General features: G+C 33.9%; 1 protein-coding gene across 1 annotated transcript; it reads left to right on the top strand.

Annotated features, from left to right (window-relative positions):
* Positions 1–931: 931 nt before the first annotated feature.
* Positions 932–17978, top strand: LOAG_00848 (hypothetical protein; the record flags this gene model as incomplete). Its single annotated transcript, XM_020445567.1, has 46 exons — positions 932–1064; positions 1257–1469; positions 1723–1841; positions 1976–2155; positions 2313–2402; positions 2847–2934; positions 3174–3412; positions 3521–3654; positions 4005–4134; positions 4218–4343; positions 4510–4603; positions 4700–4773; positions 4872–5088; positions 5357–5595; positions 5825–5977; positions 6307–6453; positions 6805–7010; positions 7365–7554; positions 7800–7904; positions 8138–8257; positions 8331–8396; positions 9228–9395; positions 9567–9676; positions 9793–9910; positions 10605–10693; positions 10857–11015; positions 11082–11206; positions 11337–11491; positions 11950–12075; positions 12265–12395; positions 12957–13092; positions 13189–13263; positions 13466–13648; positions 13775–14008; positions 14359–14575; positions 14652–14734; positions 14938–15136; positions 15277–15407; positions 15511–15605; positions 15892–15961; positions 16147–16247; positions 16645–16780; positions 16945–17203; positions 17304–17361; positions 17471–17579; positions 17753–17978. 46 exons carry the CDS (start codon positions 932–934, stop codon positions 17834–17836), a joined length of 6414 nt encoding a protein of 2137 aa, XP_020303987.1. The 3' UTR covers positions 17837–17978.
* Positions 17979–19061: the final 1083 nt, after the last annotated feature.

Raw genomic sequence — 19061 nt, forward strand, 5'->3', positions numbered from 1 at the left:
AGTATTCACTCATCTTCTTACTATTATCATAATTCAAACATTACTAAATTAATTTGAACACATTATCTTGTAAATTCTGTCCTGTAACATCTACTTAAAAGGGAATGAGTGCTTGTCGATTTTGCCATTTCTGTGTGACAGAATACAATTAATAAAATGCACCTATACTTAACGAATTAATTCCATTTTAATATGTCTCAAAAACTTAAAATTGTTCTGCTATTGAGCGGAAATGAAAGATGTGATCGTCAAATATCTGTAGCTTTTCATAAACCTTCACCGAAGACAACATAGAATGACTGTAAGGTTCTCGGATTTCCCCATTTTTATCATTTAGTCTACCAGAATAATTTCTTTTTTTCTATTCTCTGATTCTTGTGATATATTCGGAAACTTCGAGTAGCAATCTTATTGCTTGCTATTTTTACGTTCGGTTAATTGTGGGATCAACAGATGATAGTGTTCTCTTAGATGCCTGTTAAACTGCTTCATCAATCCTTATCATATCCACACCATAGCGAAGCCTTATAGATCCAGTTTCTGGGTTGCGCTAACTAATAAGAAAACAAAAAAGAAGAGTGAATGTTCAAAGGAAGCTGGGAGAAAACAGAAAAGCAAAGAGTAATTCAGGTATCTTTACGAGGTTATGAGGTCACTGCTGGTCTTCCTTTCATTTTCTCTTATCAGTCTGTAGGAGAGCAGATTGTTAATTTGTTGCATGGAAATATTTCATATGTACAAGTCTGCATTTGAATGGTACTCTTTATGCATTTGTAGTGCATTCTTTGCTCATTCATGAACACTTCTATCCTTCTTCTATTCACTTGGAGCACATTTTTAAACGAAACTGAAGAAGTGGTTCCAGCGAATGCTTACAAGTTTTCTTTCATACTTCTATAATTGTTACCAGATATTCGCCATATTTTCGGAAATGTTAACCGTTATGGGTACTCGTTTCACCAGCGTAACAACGCCTAACGATGGTGATGAAACAACAAATCTGACATTTTCCAAGCAAAAATGTCACAGTTTATATGAGTCAAGTGTAGTTGCATCAATTTTCGGTAATATTTTTTTTAGTGCGAAAAGCCATTAATATATCTCTGCCATGGTAAAAATTCTTGAGGATAATCACGAAGAGTGAGATAACCTTCGTGTTGTAACTAGGGCAGGTAAATTTTGGACAGTAATAAGAAAATCAGTTCAATAACAGTATAATCATGAATTCATTTTCTGATTAAGTGATACATACTCAGATGATGATGAGTCATTTACGGAATCTGTACGAAGTGGCAGTTATGAGAGGTTAGAAGACAAAAACGAGGAATGTGGAATGGAGCGGAAAGAGAGAGCTGTGTTAAGCGACATGAATGCTGACGGTGATTTATTGGCGGTTGCAATAGGCGAGGACATTTCAATATTTAGTTTTGATTGTGGTACGAGATTCATCGTTACAGTGCATCTTGGAGGTTAGAAAATCCACTGGACTTTTTCAGTAGAGTGTCCATAAGATGTTAGTAATTCGTAATAAACGATTCAAATTGTATGTGATAGCAGTGGTTAGAAGAAATTAGGTTTTTCATCCACAAATATTCTCTTCATTTCCAACATTTCTTTTTCGACTCAGTCTAAGAAATCTAATGTGACAGATATGAGTTTTTTTATTAATTATTCTTGTTTTGTTGAATCATATACCAACTATCTAAATGAGCAATATTTCAGAAAATATCGATCCAGTCGCTATGAGATTCATGCCCGTAGTAAATTTACTAGCAGTTTTGACGAATTGCGGAAATCTGATATTTCTTAGTATTGGTTCCAACCGTATAATACATCAAGTGGTAGTCATCTTCTTGAATTTTTTTTATGGAATGCATGTCATATGCAAGCGTAAACGGATATCTAAGGTTGCAAAAGCGAAAATATTTTGTCTAGTTGATTTTTTAAAGCATCCTAGCCTTTCATCTTTATTCAGAAGTTAATGGAAAATAAACGAATACAAGGTGCATCTATCAGCTGCTATCTGCAGCTCGAAGATGCGAGGATGTGCATCATCCTAGAAAGCGGTGAAATATATTCATTTTCTTTTCCGAATTACTCCGAATATTTTCATAAAGAGCAGGACATCGAAATCGAAATATCGAATAGACAGAAGGTTTTAATTTTCATGGATGTAGTAAGATATCATTGAAATATCATGATTTTAAACTTACGAACTGTTGCATCTATTTTGACTTGAAGGTTGATACTATGATCTTTGCTCGCTTAAATATTTTTCTTTTTCGCTAAATAATTTTTGATTATAATTTCAGGGCATGGAAAACATGATTTGGAAACAGTTCGAGACACATTACACTGGCAAAGACTGTGTAATCATTGGCCAGCTTAATGCTCTTTTGCTTGTAAAGCTTTCACCTTCCTAAAACTCGGTGTTAATTTCAAAAAGTCAGGAATATTGCATATGACTTTGAAATAAAGAGTTCCGTTTTTTAATATTAGGTGCATTATCTTATCTGTTGCATTTTACCAGTCTTTGCAAAAAAAGACGAGAAGAGAAACTTTACTGCATTTCAAGCTAAATGCGATGAAAAAAACCACTCTTTGTTGAGAATTAATCGACGTCGTTAGTATTGATAGCGCATGTAGTGTATAATGTTTCCACAGTGCATATTGCAGTGCTAATATTAAAAAAACGGAACTAAATATTTAAAAAGAGAAGAAAAAAAACGTGTTAAAGATTATTTTGAAGACTTTACGGTATAAAAAGTTGCAAAAAATTCACACCTAAACTAACTGCATTCAGAATATTTAAATTTTATAGCAGACTTATCATTCTTTTCATTCAGTTGTCATCGGAGCAAAATGCGAGAGTAGCACTGCTTGATTTATCTGCAGAAAAATTGGACAAAGCTCTAGACGAGTTTTATTCATCTGGTGATATCTTAAATTTTTTGTTAAAACGAAGCGGACCCTTTCTTAAAAGAAGGGGAAGCTTTTTTCTATTTTCTTGTTAGAATAATGTATATTGAGTATATATGTTGTTTATACTGTAATAAAGCAGAATTAATTTCTCTTTGCAGTGCATTATCGATATTTTGTCTACAGTTGTTAATTAAAGGGTGATCGATGAATGATAATCTTAAACATTAGATATACCGATTTCTTCATTTCAGATGTTTCGGGCATCGTACGAATTCGGCATCTTACACATCGTGAGAAGCATACATCCCGTCTGATTTTCCAATTTATCATGGCTTTGACCACGGCTGGGCAACTGTTCATTTGGGATGCCGTAACAACTATGCTAATTTCTTCAGTTGTTCTTTTGAAAACTGGTGAAGTAGCTAAAGATTTTATGTTTTTTGACGACATTCCAGATAGGGAAGGCAAAATAAATGAAAACACCAAACTGGTACTTCTTTTCATGGATCACGAAGGAGCATGCCAGGCAAGTTACAGCCTTTTGGATCACAAGATCTGTTTAGATTTTGCGAAAATTGAGTGTTCAATTTGATTTTAGCTTCAAATTCGCAATTTTCGAACATGTGATATAATCTATGCGAAAGTAGTGACCAGTACAACACTGTTACTGAACAAAGTTACTCGCGAAGAAGGATTGGTACTTTTTATACAGCTTTTCGCATATGAATGTAGGTACGTCAATTGTCACAGATATTAAGCTAATATGCATTTAATTGTTTTTTCGCGAACTAATTAGTTTGCCCAAACTAACATCGATTAGTCATTTCAGAATGACGGATGTATTAGGATGTTTGAGATTTTATAAACTATTTTATGCATATCGGTCATAGAGTAAAGCTCTACTGACAGATTCTTCCATTCATTAGGAAAAAATAATTTCTTTCAGCGGGACATAATAGGACATTGCTTTGATTACTAACCACTGCCTTATCGTAAAACAAATCTGCGATCATTTTTTTTTAGATAGAATTGAATGGGGCAGATTTTGTTTCTGTTTACTTTTTTAATTGCTGTGATTTTAGTGAATTGAATGCAGTCAAGGTCCATGCAGTTTATGAATGTCAACCAGAAATGCGTTTAGATCATTTAGTATATCAGCAACGATGGCTTGAAGCTGAGGAATTTGCTCAAACATTCAGCTTGAACATGGAGGTTTGCACATCATATTCCACTTTACTCGTGGTGGTTAAATGAAAATATAAATATATAGTTGCAGGAAATGTGAATAATTTCAGAAAATTTATGTAGCTCGTATTGAACATTTCGTGGATGCAGGGATGATGAGTCAGACTGATTTCGGAACATACCACGAATTAGACAAGTTTTTTGGATGGATGGCGCAAGTTTCAGATCAGAATTGGGTAGACATTTCCAGCATTCTTTAATTCTCACTGAATTTTTGGGCAATTAACACAAATAGTTATATTGAGCCGTCCTACTTCCCAGTACCTGCATTCTTCATCATACTGGATTTTGAAATATTTTGACGATTTGAGTAAGCATGTTAGATACTGTTTATCTATTTAGGTGGCTGAAATGTGTATAGCTACAATAATGTATTGTTCAAGCCACTTATGGGTCAAGAAAACATTAGATTTCGTGAAAAACCTCGAAATTACAGGTAATTTTGTAATACTATGCTTGTCGGGCATTTTATATCTTTGGACTGCATTTAAAAGACTGGAAGTTTTCCCGAATTTTTTCATTTTCATTTTAGATAATGAGACGAAGGCGAAGTTATCTCAGATGCGCTACAACTACCAATCATATCGCGAAGTGCTTGGTCCTTGGGTACATTTCAAATTTGTAATTTTAATGAATGGATGGCAAGATATTTTAGAACGTAAGATTTTAGAACTGAAATTTAATGACAGTTTTTTTATTTTCAGCGAAAACCGTGCTGTAATAAATTTTCGGGAATTGATTTGTGGTCAGAATTCATTGGCGGTTCCTCATGGGAGTATATCTTCGAAATTTTCTGCAAGAATGCACAATTCTGTGAAGCACGATTGATATGGTGTCGCTATCGGAAAACGCTGGAAGAGTGGATTAAAGAGAAAGGAAATTTTGAACGTTTATTGACAGAAATTCATCTCACAGTTCGTGGTAACTCATTATAGAAATTATCGTTTTATGTGAAGTAACTGAACACCTAGTGTTAACGGTTCTCTGAAGTTTCACCATGAGATAATGTAAAAATTATTCCATTATTAAGAGTTTTTTCTTTTTGTGTTAGAAATACAAAATCAAATTTGAATATTGTGATTTTATTTGAATTTGAAATGCCCAAATTTGAATATTGTGATTTTATTTGAATTTGAATGCCCTGATTTCAGGAACGAACTAAATTCCTATGGAACTCCCTTAAATTCAGGTGTGGTTAGCGACGTCATGGAAGCAGTATGTTTTCTAGAAGAAGACATCATCCCTGTCGTAATCCTAAATGACCCTAGAACTTGTTGCTCATATTGCACGACATTTTTAATGGACGTTGCTCGTGCAGTCGAAACAGAAGACCCGGAACACTTTCCTGGAAACTCGCTTAAAATTGCCTCAGCCATGGAAAGAGTTGTACAGAACTTACTCAATTGCTCTATAACTCCATGTCGCCAGGTAAAAGTTAAATTGGTCTGAACACGTGATATAGGAGACATACTGGTTAGTTGAACTGAGCAGGTTGTTGATGAGGGAATTTTTTGAACAATGTTTCAAGTATCTGGACGTCTAATCTGAATTAGCTTCCTTAAATCTCTTTGTTGTTCGTCTGTTTACTTTGGGAACATGCAGAGGACCTATAAAGATTTCTTGATTTTAGGGAAAGATTTCGGATTTTCATTTTTAGGCAGAAGTTGCGTACGCGCTCTCAGTTATCAGGTATTATTCTGAAGATACGGATGATTTGATGAGAGAATTAAATGTTTATGTAAAAAATTTGCGTTCAATGGAAAAGCTAAAAAACGTTTATCAATGTACGATGAGTTACAATACTTTTCAGGTAAACAAATCAATGAACCCTAAGTTAGGTGACTAAACAAATAAATAGAATCAATTGCTAATTTTGACTAGAAAAGATTTCATTCCTTAATTTTTATTGTTTTCACTTCTTCGTTGTAATTCCTTTGCCCTTATTCCCGATTGCTAAAAATAATTGATGCTCTGATGCTTATTTCTCAGCATAATTGAAATATGGAATCGAATCAGCATCTCTAATTCAGTTCATTTTTCACTAGTTTGCGTTTTTTTTTTTGATTTCTAATTCTGACGAATTTTATACGAACTTTCTTCGCCATTTTTAATCTTTACTGTTGCTCTTGAACCTTATAGGAACAAACAGTAGAATCTATTTGTTATATAATATTGGAACGGGTGAAAAGTGTGCAGTTGATAAAAAGTAATATTGATCAATATGGAAGAGCTTATATGAACGAATTTAAATTAGATCCTGACCGTACGCTCTACAATTACATTTTGGTAAGCTTTATTTGTTTAAAGTAACACGAAGGGAAATGCAGGATGATTATTGTGAACTTCGTTAACAAAATAAAGATAGGTCAAAGAATCGATTATAATAGTATTATTTACTAAAAGAAAAGTTGTGCTGAATGAGTAAAGGTTTTGATGTTTCTCCCAAATTTAATAAAATTATTGAAATATTTCTTAAGAACTCCATAAAAACTTCTATTACATTTAATTTGCTTTTTTAACTAGTTGAAAGAAAATAAAACTAAAAACTACGGGTATATATTAGTGCTTTTGTAATTAGTATTTGTGATAAATTTGTTAGAATTTTGGTCGGCTCTAGTTCTAAATCTGTTTCTGCAGAAAATTGCAATTACTTCTGCCGGTGTCGTCTCCAGTTCTAATCCGTGGGATGAACGGTGTTTGGCTATAGCAGAAAGTATTTCAAATTTGGATTTACGATGTGAAGCGCTGATTGATGTTGCAAAACGTGCTCATCCACCATGGACAAAGCAGCTGTCAAATGCCGTGAACATAATGTTAAGAGATCCCAGGCTTGATTTTAAAACGTAAGTTCTGTTGGACAGTCACCTTGGAACGCTTAATGCGACCACTGCAACAGAACATGTGGTGGTGGAAAGGAGGTCCACCTGCTCAGTTCATATCCAGAACTTCACTGATGACTTTTCTAATATTATTTCGCCACACGTGATCGAAGGAAAAAATTTTTAATCTAAAATATATATTACAACATTTTGGATTGTGAAGTAAGACTCTGTATTTTCAATTAAATCACTTCATATGTTTGCTGCTAGCTTTAGATAAATTAATCTCAAGTATACACATTAATAGCAAAGCTTCACGATGATTAAATATATATTTCCGACCGATGCATTTCATTACTAGGCACTCAAAAGTTTAAGGGTATCCCGCTTGCAAGAGCAATGTGATTTTGCCGCACTGGGGGAACGGATGGTACAATATCATTTACCGATGCAAACACTTGAAAGATATTTGCAACAAAAACATTTGTTTAGCAAAGCTGTAGAATTTATTTTTCGGCAGGAATCTGTGGAAGCTCACCCTCAACATAGACTTAACAGTGCTCTGGAGGTGAATTTTCAAGTTTAAATAGTTGCTTCTGAAAGCAATGATCTGTGGATAGGCATAGAGCCTATTTATTTTGTCGCGCGCAGGATTTGTTTTTTCTTTTTTTATTTTTTTTTCTGGTTCTCTGTCGAAAGTAATTCAGTTACTGACATAGCGGTGCAAGGCGATCAGCAGAGTTGTTAAGATCTAGGAACGTCATAGTATTAGTATCGGTATTTCACTGCAAGAAGGATTAACTGGATTTTTAGATAATTAAATTAGCGGGAAAGTTGAAGAAGAACTTAATGGAATGGCATGAATGTGTTTTTCGTTTCTGTCTTTATTTGATCAATGCAAAACTGATGAACGAATTGGTTGGCTTTTCATTTTTGTAACCGGTGGAAATATTGTTTTATTCTCTCGAATTTCTGTCAAAATTATTCTATTAATTTGTTATTGTTTACTGAACGACTGTGCTTCAAAAGGATGGCTTTTTTTTCTAAAACTATATTTTAGACATTATTTTATCCTAAACTATTTGTCTTTTAAGTTGCGTTACCGGTTCATCGTACTCTTTTTGCTGTTTATTTACTTCCCTTTGTTTTAGTTTGTGGGTGTTGTTTCTTATCTCGGTGATCTGAATGAAATGGACCGGAATTGTGTTATCAATCGGCTTATGTCATACGTAGAAGCAATATTAAATTGTCCGGTTTTCCTTCTGACAGAAGTGAATTTTCAAAATTTTATTGGATTTACTCTTTTTTTGATATATTTCACTTCCATGTTTATATGACTTTCAGAGGGAAAAAGAAATTCGATTGCGAACGGTGGAAGCCATTTCATGTATCTTGGAACGGTTTAGGAAGGTGATATTTTGAATTTGAATTTTTTCTACACAGTTAACAATAGTTAACAACTGTTTTTTCTTGACGAAAGAGTTCAGCCAAGGAAAGTTGTGTCAACTAGGGATGGATTTTTGTGACAAATATTCTTGTTCTCCAAGTCAATTCAAATGCGCTTATGGGTAGGTAACGCTGCTTCTACTGCTGAAATACCCGAAGTATATTTTAATAATTATTAGTGCTAAGAAATAACTTTGTAATGTGCGATAAATCAGATCTTTCGATTGATTGACTCTTATCATTCGACGATGTATTCGGTGATTTGTATTCATTATCCAATGTGCGTATCACATCCCTGCTCTTGCGATTACTCTTATAGTTTAGATGTGTTCTCTTCCAAGCCTTTTCGAATCTCGGTAACAAATTTTGTGAAGCTTCAAGGCCAGTAGATATGAAAATTTAATTGTTACAATTATAACTCTACGTGATTGCCATGTTTAATGCACTTACTAAAAGGAATAGTTCAATTAATCCAGTATCACTACCAGTAGATACCACCATTTTAATGACATAATGCAAGAGAGGTTCTTATTATAGTGCTTAGACATTTGTAAAATGTTTATTTAAAGTAGCAAAGATTCGTTTTTTGAAAATCGGAGTTACTGTTTTACGTACAATTTCTGTTCAGCCAATGCAAAAGAGACTCGCGTTGGTGTATAACGATTAATAGAAGTTTTTTGCTCCAAGTTTTCCAAATTAAGCAAAATGCTGATACTTCTTTCTTAAAGATTGTAATGTTTGTGTATGAGTTATTCAAAATTGCTTTCTTGTGGGATGTATCGTTCAACATTTGAGGATGAAATGCTTTTGTCTGAATTGAATGCCACTCGAAAGCTGCAAATTGATCATGATATGATTACGCATTTGCCATTCCTGCGGAGTAACTCTTGGAAATCAGCAAAACTGCGGCATTTTATGGATTGTCACTTTGCTGGTGGTGGTATCCCTGCAAGGATAACCGAGGTAAGATTACTGTGTCTCTTTCTGATTTGCTTTTCATTTTAGAAGGGAAAAAATGAAAGAGTAAAAAATATTTAGGTAATTTATCAGAATATTTTGTTCCGTCGGATTTTCTTTTTGATACTATTCTCCAGTAGTCTACAATTGTTTTTTTTTTTTTTTTTTTTTTGTCAGCTTTTGAAATTATCAAATGCCCTGATGATGGAAGAAAATGCAATATATGAAACAGCGCTTCATTGTGCTTTGGAGAATCGTAACCCCATAGCAGCCTTGGAATATGCGAAGTAATTATAGTTTAGTTCAAAGTTTGATCAGTCTTCCTATTAATGTTGCACAGATTTATATTTGCGTAGATATTGCACAGAGGTTATATCGCACAAACTTTTCTTTGTAATTGCAGATTTGCGATGAAAGATGAGAAAAAACCAAGTGAACAATTATTGACACTTGTAGTGCAAAGCTGTAGCTATGGATTATGGATCATGTCTGAATTAGTTGAGAATAGTGATTTTGAGCTGGTAAGGACGCAGATATTAAGTTCTTGGCTTTTTTGACTCGATCTGAGACACTAAATCTCTTAACTGTTATTTAGCTTGTGTATAAAAATACCGGCGAAATTGGTTGATTGCTTCTATTCTCATAGTAAGTCAACATTGTTTTGTAATATTTGAATTTTTTACTTCATGCTAATCCTTACAGTTCCTCGTTTAGATATTTGTCGTGTTTGGAAATCTGTCCGAATTAATGAGTAGTCTTATCGGAACTACTTGCCAAAACTCCTTTTTAAACACTCATGTTTTCCATGTAAGTTATTGCTTTTATTAGCCCCCCGTTTTGCTAGATGAACAAGAAGAACACTTTTAATCACATACCCTGAATTTTTCAGTGTATCTACTTCTTTCGTGCCGTGCTATCTCACATCCCTATTTAAATTGCTTTTCCAATGGCCACTGAATAGCTGTAGTATGTAGCAAAGCTTTTTTCCAAAATATGTGACCATTTGGTTAGAAATCATAGTTGGAGCTGTTCTCAGACATACATGATTGTCAATTGAGTGTAAAAGGACGTAGCAATTATTAACGGTTTTGGAAAAAAGATTTGCTACATGCTACAGTTATTTAGTACTTTAGTGTTATACTTTCTGACTTGCAGTATATTGGTATTTCATTCGACTTTTACAAGTGGAGTGCAAGCTAACCTACGGTTTTCCAGATTGCACATTTTTTAAATTTGTTCGAAGCAGTTGTTTCGCAGTGCATGTCTGAAAATCTGGTGGGAGAAAGCGAATACGCAAACGAAAAGTAAGCTTTATTAATATTTGCAAAATCTGTTTTATTTTGCTCTCTTGATGTTTTTCTCAACATTTTCAAGAACACTGAATTTCGAAGTATGCAGACGTTTGGTAGTTCAACTTGCATTCAAGTAAAAAATGGGACAAATGAAATAATGGAGTGATCATTATAGGGCATGCTTAATATATGGATTTGGGAGACGAGTTAACGTTTATCATTACAGAATGGATGGCACTCTTTTCAAAAAAAGTGACGCCATACAACAATTATCTGCTGTGGCCCGCTCTGTTGTTTTTGATGTTTTGAAAGACACTGATTTGATTGATATCAAGTAACTTACTCGTTTCCTAAATTTCATTTTAAGTAAATTTTGGTAAATCTTTCATATATATTGCAGTAGGAATGATTTGCTGGAATATTACGAAAAGATGCGCATGGCATGGGAAAGTTTCTTCTCCTATCTCATTCTCAACAATCAGATTCTGATAACAATTTGTGCTCGCCTCTCATTTACATTATTAGGTAAGTTCATTGTTTCCGTGCCCTTTGTCAGGCATTAGCTTCAAAATGATACCAAGAGTTTTTACACTTCTTTTAAAATCAATTGATTTGGATACTTTGAAGTAAATTTAAGTTGTCCAAATTTTTTTAGCATGTTACTTGGTACCGAATCACGTTAGTTTTGCTTATTCTGAGTTGCATGGGATTACTGAATTGTTTATGGAGCGAGTTTTAATACAAAACCATGCCGATCTTGAACTTTGCTCCGCGTTCATTTTTTCTGCTCCAGTTGCCGATATTAAAAAGGTAATTGTTCTGTTTTTTAGTGTTTTCGCATGAAACACATTCGCTAAACCAACTAGGTATATGGTTACAGTTTCTAGGAGGATGGACACTTTTTGAAAAATCAGACCATGTTGATGGGAAAAAAATTCTAATTTTGTTGTTTTCTCTATTTGCTTAATGTTGGCTTCTAAGTAACATTTTGTTGGTCTTCATATGTGTAATTTTTTTCCTTCCTTTTCTTTTTGGTTTTTTTTTCCTTTTCTTCTTTTTTCTTTTTTTTTTTTTTTTTTTGGTGGGAGGGATACGGAAAGAGGAAGAGAGGCGGTAATTAACTTGCGGGGATGAACTTTTAGCTCAATGCCAAGTAAACTACCTGGAGTCAGTAACATTTAGGATGCAGCGGATGTGATGTATCGTACTGGCAATTTTTTGTTTTTTCGCAGGGCGGACTCTCTTTTTGAACATTTCGTATTTTCCAGGTTTTATTAAAAACGCGGTCTTGGTGTATAACACGAAAATCGCCTCACATTATGCTCAATTTAATTCGTCTCGTTCGATTTTACGCCGTCATACTTGATGATCATTCTATCGATAAGCAACTTGGCGTTAGCTAACATTTAATTAAGAAACTTAACCATAAATTAATCACTCTGTACCCATGAATTCTGAAAACGATTGACGAAGGAAAAGAGAATGGCAGTAGTGATTTAAATGCTTTTGAGTATAATATTTTGGATAATTCAGTTTTTTTTCCTCTTCAAATTTTCTTTTTTTTGAGACTGCTTCTTTTACAGCATTATTATGCACTGACCTTGTGGATCAAGAAATTGGGAAGATTGAATGCTGATTTCCCGCAGAATGTATCATTAGATGTAACAGTTCAGGAATTCGTTCGCTGCCTCATTCCACCGGAAATATTAATCGAGTAAGTTATCGTTATATGAGATGTATTAAGACGTATTTTATGAGAGATGAGACGTATTTTATGAGACGTTTATGAGATGTATTAATCGAGTAAGTTATCGTTTTATGAGATGTATTAAGACTTATATTTTCTACCAATGTACATAACCATTTCATGCATGCAAATCACTAAATAACAAGATTTCGAATTTAATTTAATTACCCAAATTCTATCTCATGTTTGCTGTCTACCGATTAAAGAAAGCTTGTATTCTTGTGAAATTTGACAAAAACCTTTTGTTATGAGAAACACTTTAAGAATTCTCGTAACGAAAATCATTGTGAGCAGTTTCATCCAAAATGTTTAAAGTAGTTCAATGCTCAAATCACTTCTATTCCTTGGGGTTCCGATCAGTGCCATAAAACAGTGTCATGCGCATTTTTTAGTCCAACGAACTTGGAACCAAAAAGAAAAATACATGAATAATCCTCAAAAACTTATGAAATGTCTTACAAAAACGCTTTGGTAGCGATGATCTGTTAAAATAGCTCAAGATTTGCTTTAACTGCCATATATTTTCAGATTTTGCAAGGATTTTTCATTGGAAATCACCGAAGCACTGATTTTATATGCAACAAAAATGGCGCTCAAAGCCTCTATAGAAGAAGATCAAATATTAGCGACAGAAATGCGTTTTACTGTGTTCACAGCATTACAGGTCTGTTTTCCGAACTGATTTCCATATTTTGCAATTTTTTGATAAGTTCTCGACCTTTTTCGAAATGTTTTTAAAGTTGCACTATAACATTTGCAGAAAATTGGTGTCACGGAGAATCTCTTCATGCAGCTTTATGCTTGTTTGATGATGCTTTGTCCTTATAATTATGAAGTAAGCAATTTTCATTCCTTGATTTGCTCTTCTATAAACTAATTTTGTTTGTTTTCGTTTATGCTGTCTTTCTAATTTGATGTAGAGTAAGTCTTACTGCGTTGTTTAATACCTAAAAAAGGTTTTTTAAAAGAACGTTATAGCTATGGACTTCAAATACAAAGTGTTTTAAAACATTGTTAATTATTTTGGTAATTCCTAGATGATCGAAGTGATAATCAGTGGAATGGAGAAGTATATCGATGATGATAATGGCGATCAAATTGAAATATTACGGAGAGCTTCCATAACAATCCGATTTCTAGAAATCAATGAGCGTGTGAGTCCTCCAACCAACCACGAGATACGGTGGTACCATGAGCGGCAAAAATTTCTTGTCAAAAAGGTGCAGTTCAGTCGATACGATAGACAGTGCTTTCGTTGATTTAAAGTCTTTTCATATTTGTGAATTTTTAACATGGAATAATTCTGCATGATTTTAAAAATTGTGAAATCAGTTTAATTTTTTCAGCAAAGTTGTAGCCACGATTTAACAGTGAAAATTTCTGGGGAAGAAGATTTGACCACTCTGGAGGAAGATGGTAACGACTTGCTGTACAGAAAAGCAAATCTACTCTTTAGTCAACTTCCCAGCCGAGCTTGCCATCGTCTACCGTTTCATCCGTTCATGTTTGAAAATGAAAAAGATTTGCAGAATATTTTGCTCCCAATGATTCATGCCGAACTTACACTTCACAATGTTGATGTAATTCATTTTTTTTTCCGAAAAATAAATTTAACTGTTGTCGTCGGTTTTCCAAATCGAAATTTATTGAAGTCAAAAATTTCAAATTAACTTATTATATCTATATTTGGCCACTCTTGAATGATTCATCTGGAGTTTTCATTAATGGCGCTTCTCCCCTTGTGATTTGTTATTAAACATTTATTCTTTTGTGATTGGTAAGAAAGTCTTTTTGCTGCTGTCGATCTCTCACTGCTTGCGAACAGAGATATTAAATTATCAAATAGATTTTAAAACTGAGTTTAATTGCGTTTGTGAACTCAAAATATATCAGTGTTGCTGTGCATGAACCACTTTTTGACATCTTTTAGAATTGGCAGATGTTTGTTCGAGCGTTGCCTGAAATTGAAATCTCCAAATCAGATCTCTTATCCAGTGCTGTTTTACTGGCCGTTCAAGCATGCATTACCAAGCATACTGATATGGATGAGAGTGATATTGAACGAATCAGGCAACTGGTTAGAAAAGCCACCAATCGCCTTCGAACATTGAAAGGTTTAACGGATGGCTTCAAACATTTGCCATTAAGTAAGTTTCTTTATTCGCAAATTCTATTACTAGTTCCAAACATAGTTGATTTGCTTCTCATCGTTTTTTCTTCAAGGTAGAACAAAACTGCGCTTTTTATCTCTGGGCATCGATATCATTGAAGAATGGCTTGCAAATTTGAAGCATGAATCAGCCGAGGTATATATCTATATGAGGTTTAATAATTGCGGGAGTCATTCTTCATTTTGACGAGACATATTTGCTATTGTGTTGACTATAAAGTTTTCTTTTTTTTTAATTGTTAGAAAAATCTGTTTCTGCATGATCAACGTAACCAAGAAAAGCACAGAGAATGGACTCTCGGATTTTAGTGTGTTCAGTAAGGTTAGATTTTGTTGCAGAAAAGAATCGAAGATATTGGCTTTTTGAAACACTTTCGTCAGAATTTGGAAGAAGCTTACAGAAGTTACAATACCGAGTTTGTGCTTAAAAAGTATGGACTTCTGCGGCCAGAGACAGTGGATTTGTTATCCACACCACAAAATCTTATCGAGCACATTTACACAAATGAAATTGATTGGAATTGCTGCGAAGAAATTAGTATGTTCATTTCTTCTTTTTTTTTTGACTTATAAGTTTCTACTGAAAATTTCTTTAACTCTTGGCGAAAATTATTTCTAACTGTTTCAAAATCCTATCAACAAACACTCAACTTCTTTCATTTTTTTTTTATTTTTAAGATGACAAGATTCCATGCACAATTGAATTGGCTGATATATTTGCTTTGCATCTAGATACGATTCAGGACAGAGTTATCCAACAGTGGCTTGAATTGAATGCTGAAAAAGCTGTGGTTTTTGATCCTAATGATGTAGGTTGAATGGTCATTTGAACACTCATTTGTAAATGTAGAAAGTATGTAAAATGCGAACTAAAAATTTTCACAGATTTAGCAAAGTAATAATATATTTCAGACAAATTTAAGTGATGCACCATTAATGTCGATAGTGACCAAAGAAAGTAACGAAGTAGTTTACAAATTGCCATATTCCGATCCTACAGTCTCAAGGTTTGAAATTCTGGTTACTGTAACAGTGTTGATGTAGTGTTATTTTGACAATGGGTGGCTTGATTTTCAAGCAAAAAGTTTGATGGAAAATAGGGTTTTCTTTGGTTTATTTCGAGCGCAACAGCACCATAATCAGGTGTGGATGTGGTTGTGTGTTCTCTCCTGTTGTTGTCTCATGTTGTTGCACTCTCCTGTTGTTGTTTGAAGGACCAAGTTCATTTTTTAAGGGAAACGTTAGTGTTAACGAAAGTTGAATTCAACGAGATATAATTTGCTAGGCTTTCAGGATTGTGCGATTATCACGTTTACGAGGCTACAAAAAAGCAGCTTATGCTCTTACAAATATTTGTCGGCAGGTTTGACTCGACTTTAGCTATTTGCATATATTTTAGTTTTTGCATTGGATTTGAGCTATTAAATCAATAAGTTGAGATCCAGCTTAGTGGTTATAAAACTCGATGAATTTTGTTCCACCGTCTATGATGCAATGGCTGGTGTTTACTTTGGTTTAGTCATTTGATATTCATAGAATGCATTTCAGGGTTCATATGGGAACAGAATACGTAGTGTTTGTTGCTTGTTGCGATTACTGCGATCAGAACAGTTTCCAGAAATTATGAAAAGTGATTTAAGCAATGTATGGTAGGCTTTCAGTTATCTTCATTTCAGATATAGAGATTAAAACAAAATTCTATGTTGCAATTGAAGAATTATGTATTAATGATTGACTGCAGTACAAGTTACATCTTTATTAATAAGATATGGTGAAATATATAACATAACTACGACATTTTTAATTAATGAAACATTTTTTATTAAATGTTTGGTTTTGTTGCTTAGCGCCACTTCTCGGACACTAATTATCACTATTCGCCAAAACTTTCGAAATTTGAGTATAGAATTAAAATTATCTGAGAACTTTTAGCGAGGTTGACACTAACTAATCCCATCAGTAGAACTTGAAGCTTATATTTACTATTCTATTTAAATTTGTTTCTTGAGATTCCAGACAATATAAAATAATTCCGAAATTATTTAGTTCAATGTTGGAAATAATGCTGTATTCTCGAATGATTGATGAGTATGAAATTGATCTGAACATTGAAACATTTCATTCAGCGGAGAAAAACGTTCTGCTCAAATCCTTGATAAATAGTAGCAGGCAAACACCGCAAGTAGGTTCAATAATAATTATTTGTAACCAGTGCTTGGAAATGGTGCTTTGAACGGGAATGATTAGAGTAAATGGAATTAGAGAGGCGCTTAACGGAAGGAAATTGGATTTACCATACTACTAACTGCTTAATCAGATAACTTGCCAAACTTTCAATTTTTGCAGCTGACTTTGTTTGTGGCATCTGTGGTGATAGATTATCAACTGCTGGAACCATCCATGACCGATTTGCTTTTAACCAAACTTTATCTCGAAAGAAAGTTCGATATGCTCATCGAACTGTTAAACTATTGCGCCACCAATAATAGTATTCTGTCTCATATAAAAAATATTGAGCAAAAATGGTTTTATGCTGCTCAGTGGTTGTTTTCATCTGCAGGTATATTTAACATGGACGAATTCGAAAAATTATGGGTGTCTCAAGGTTAGTTAATTTAGGACGATTCTTAAAGTTAAAAATTAAAAGATTAAAAAGCTTATTCTTTGGTTTTTCTTTCATTTTATAGATATTCATCGTTTTTCAGTGAAGGGAAGTCATAATAAAAAGCAACAATTTGATAGATCTCTTTTATTCTCTTTAAGGTAAGTCTCCTTTTTAAGGTAAGTTCTTATTACATTGAAAATTCTCTACAATCCTACAACAGAATAATAATAGCCCGAGATAATTTGAGATGTGGGATCTCAATTCCAGTTGCCCGATGGAATATGGCCGTTCAGCTAATGCATTATTACATTCACTGCAGCGCGATAATTTCCCAGTTGCTCATCGCTTATTGGTTTTAGCGTCATCAGCAGTTGCAGTATGTGATATTTTCTGATAAAATTTTTACCCTTTCAGTAGACATTTTAAAAGTCGAAACCTTTGAAAGTTTTGAAGTTCAAGTGCCTAAAAATCGATCCTAATTGTTGGTGTGCAAACCAATATAAAAAAGAACCATAAATCAAAATGCTTGCTAAGAATTAATTTTTGTAGGAAGAAACTGAAGAAAGTTTTGAAAATTGCTTTGAAAGTTTCACGCGTTCGAGTCTCGATTATTCACTGAAATGGAAGCGATGATTTTTTAAGCTGGAGTCGCATTCGTTCTAAATTTTTTCTTATTGCCTGTAATCGCTGTGTTTGATGTATTCCTCTCTGTTTTCTATCTTTCGTTAATAAACAGGTAATAATCAGAATAATTTTGCGGGAGCGACCACACCACTTCTTGCTTTCTTATTTTCGTGCACCAATTCCACTTTATGTTAACTGATTATTCTATTTCTTTATTAATGGAATGGAATGCAGTACGCAGTGGTTAGATAGCAGCTGTTTTAAACAATTGATGTTAACTGAATATATAATATTAAAATTTCCAGGTAATTACGTACGGTTGATAATAGTTGGTATTTGATATTTCCATTCTTTTGTTTTTCTACTTCCAAATTCCAAACCCTATTCCCGCAGTCAGTTAACATAAGTCGGAAACCTTTTCCGACTCCCTTGTATTTTCAAGCATCCGTTTTTCATCGATTCCTGCTTTTTTGAGAATTTCGAGAACTTATCTCGAAATTCTTGAATGAGTGTGCACTCACTGTGCATTCAGTGTGCACTCACGCATGCACTCATGCAAATCGTAACTGGTTTAATTATTTTCTCATATGCATATTAAATTGGCGTTGCAAGGTTTAGCAAATTTTGGAGTCTCTACTCTACATCTCATTTTATAAAAGTTGTAAGATACTCGGATTTTCAAGTGAAAGCACATTTCAGACTGTTTAGAATCTTATACCGCCTTTTTAATAATTTATCCTTTCTTCACTGAAAACTCCGGCCTCCAATTTCCCAAGAGTTTTAGAAAATCGAGGACTGTCTCGTTTGGGCATGTTACCATGAGCTTTTCTTTCGCAGACATTTCACTGGGCATCCCTGTTAAACTTTTCTTATAGAAGTTATTTAAGATCATCAGCGCATCCTCAAATTAGTATTTTTGTGCTCATCACCACCTCCTTAAGGTTTTGAAACAAACCTGTAGGAAATATCGTGGATTTTTGTTGAAGTATTTTGTGGTCAGTCAATAGCTGAAACAGGCAGGGGATTCTCTACACGCTAGTTGTAGAGGAGAAGAATTGAAGTTATTTGGAATATTAGCTGCACCACGTTTGATGTGGATGATGTGCGTGTGTCGTACATTGTGGACAAAGGCAAGAGTTGATTCTTTACTTGCAAAGGGTAAGGTCACAAAAGTGACACGATACTGCTGATAATGATGAAAAAATGAGAACAATCCAAACTGATCGAGCGTAAT

This window comes from Loa loa (genome assembly GCF_000183805.2).
Source record: "Loa loa unplaced genomic scaffold supercont3.61, whole genome shotgun sequence".
Lineage (NCBI taxonomy): Eukaryota > Metazoa > Nematoda > Chromadorea > Rhabditida > Onchocercidae > Loa > Loa loa.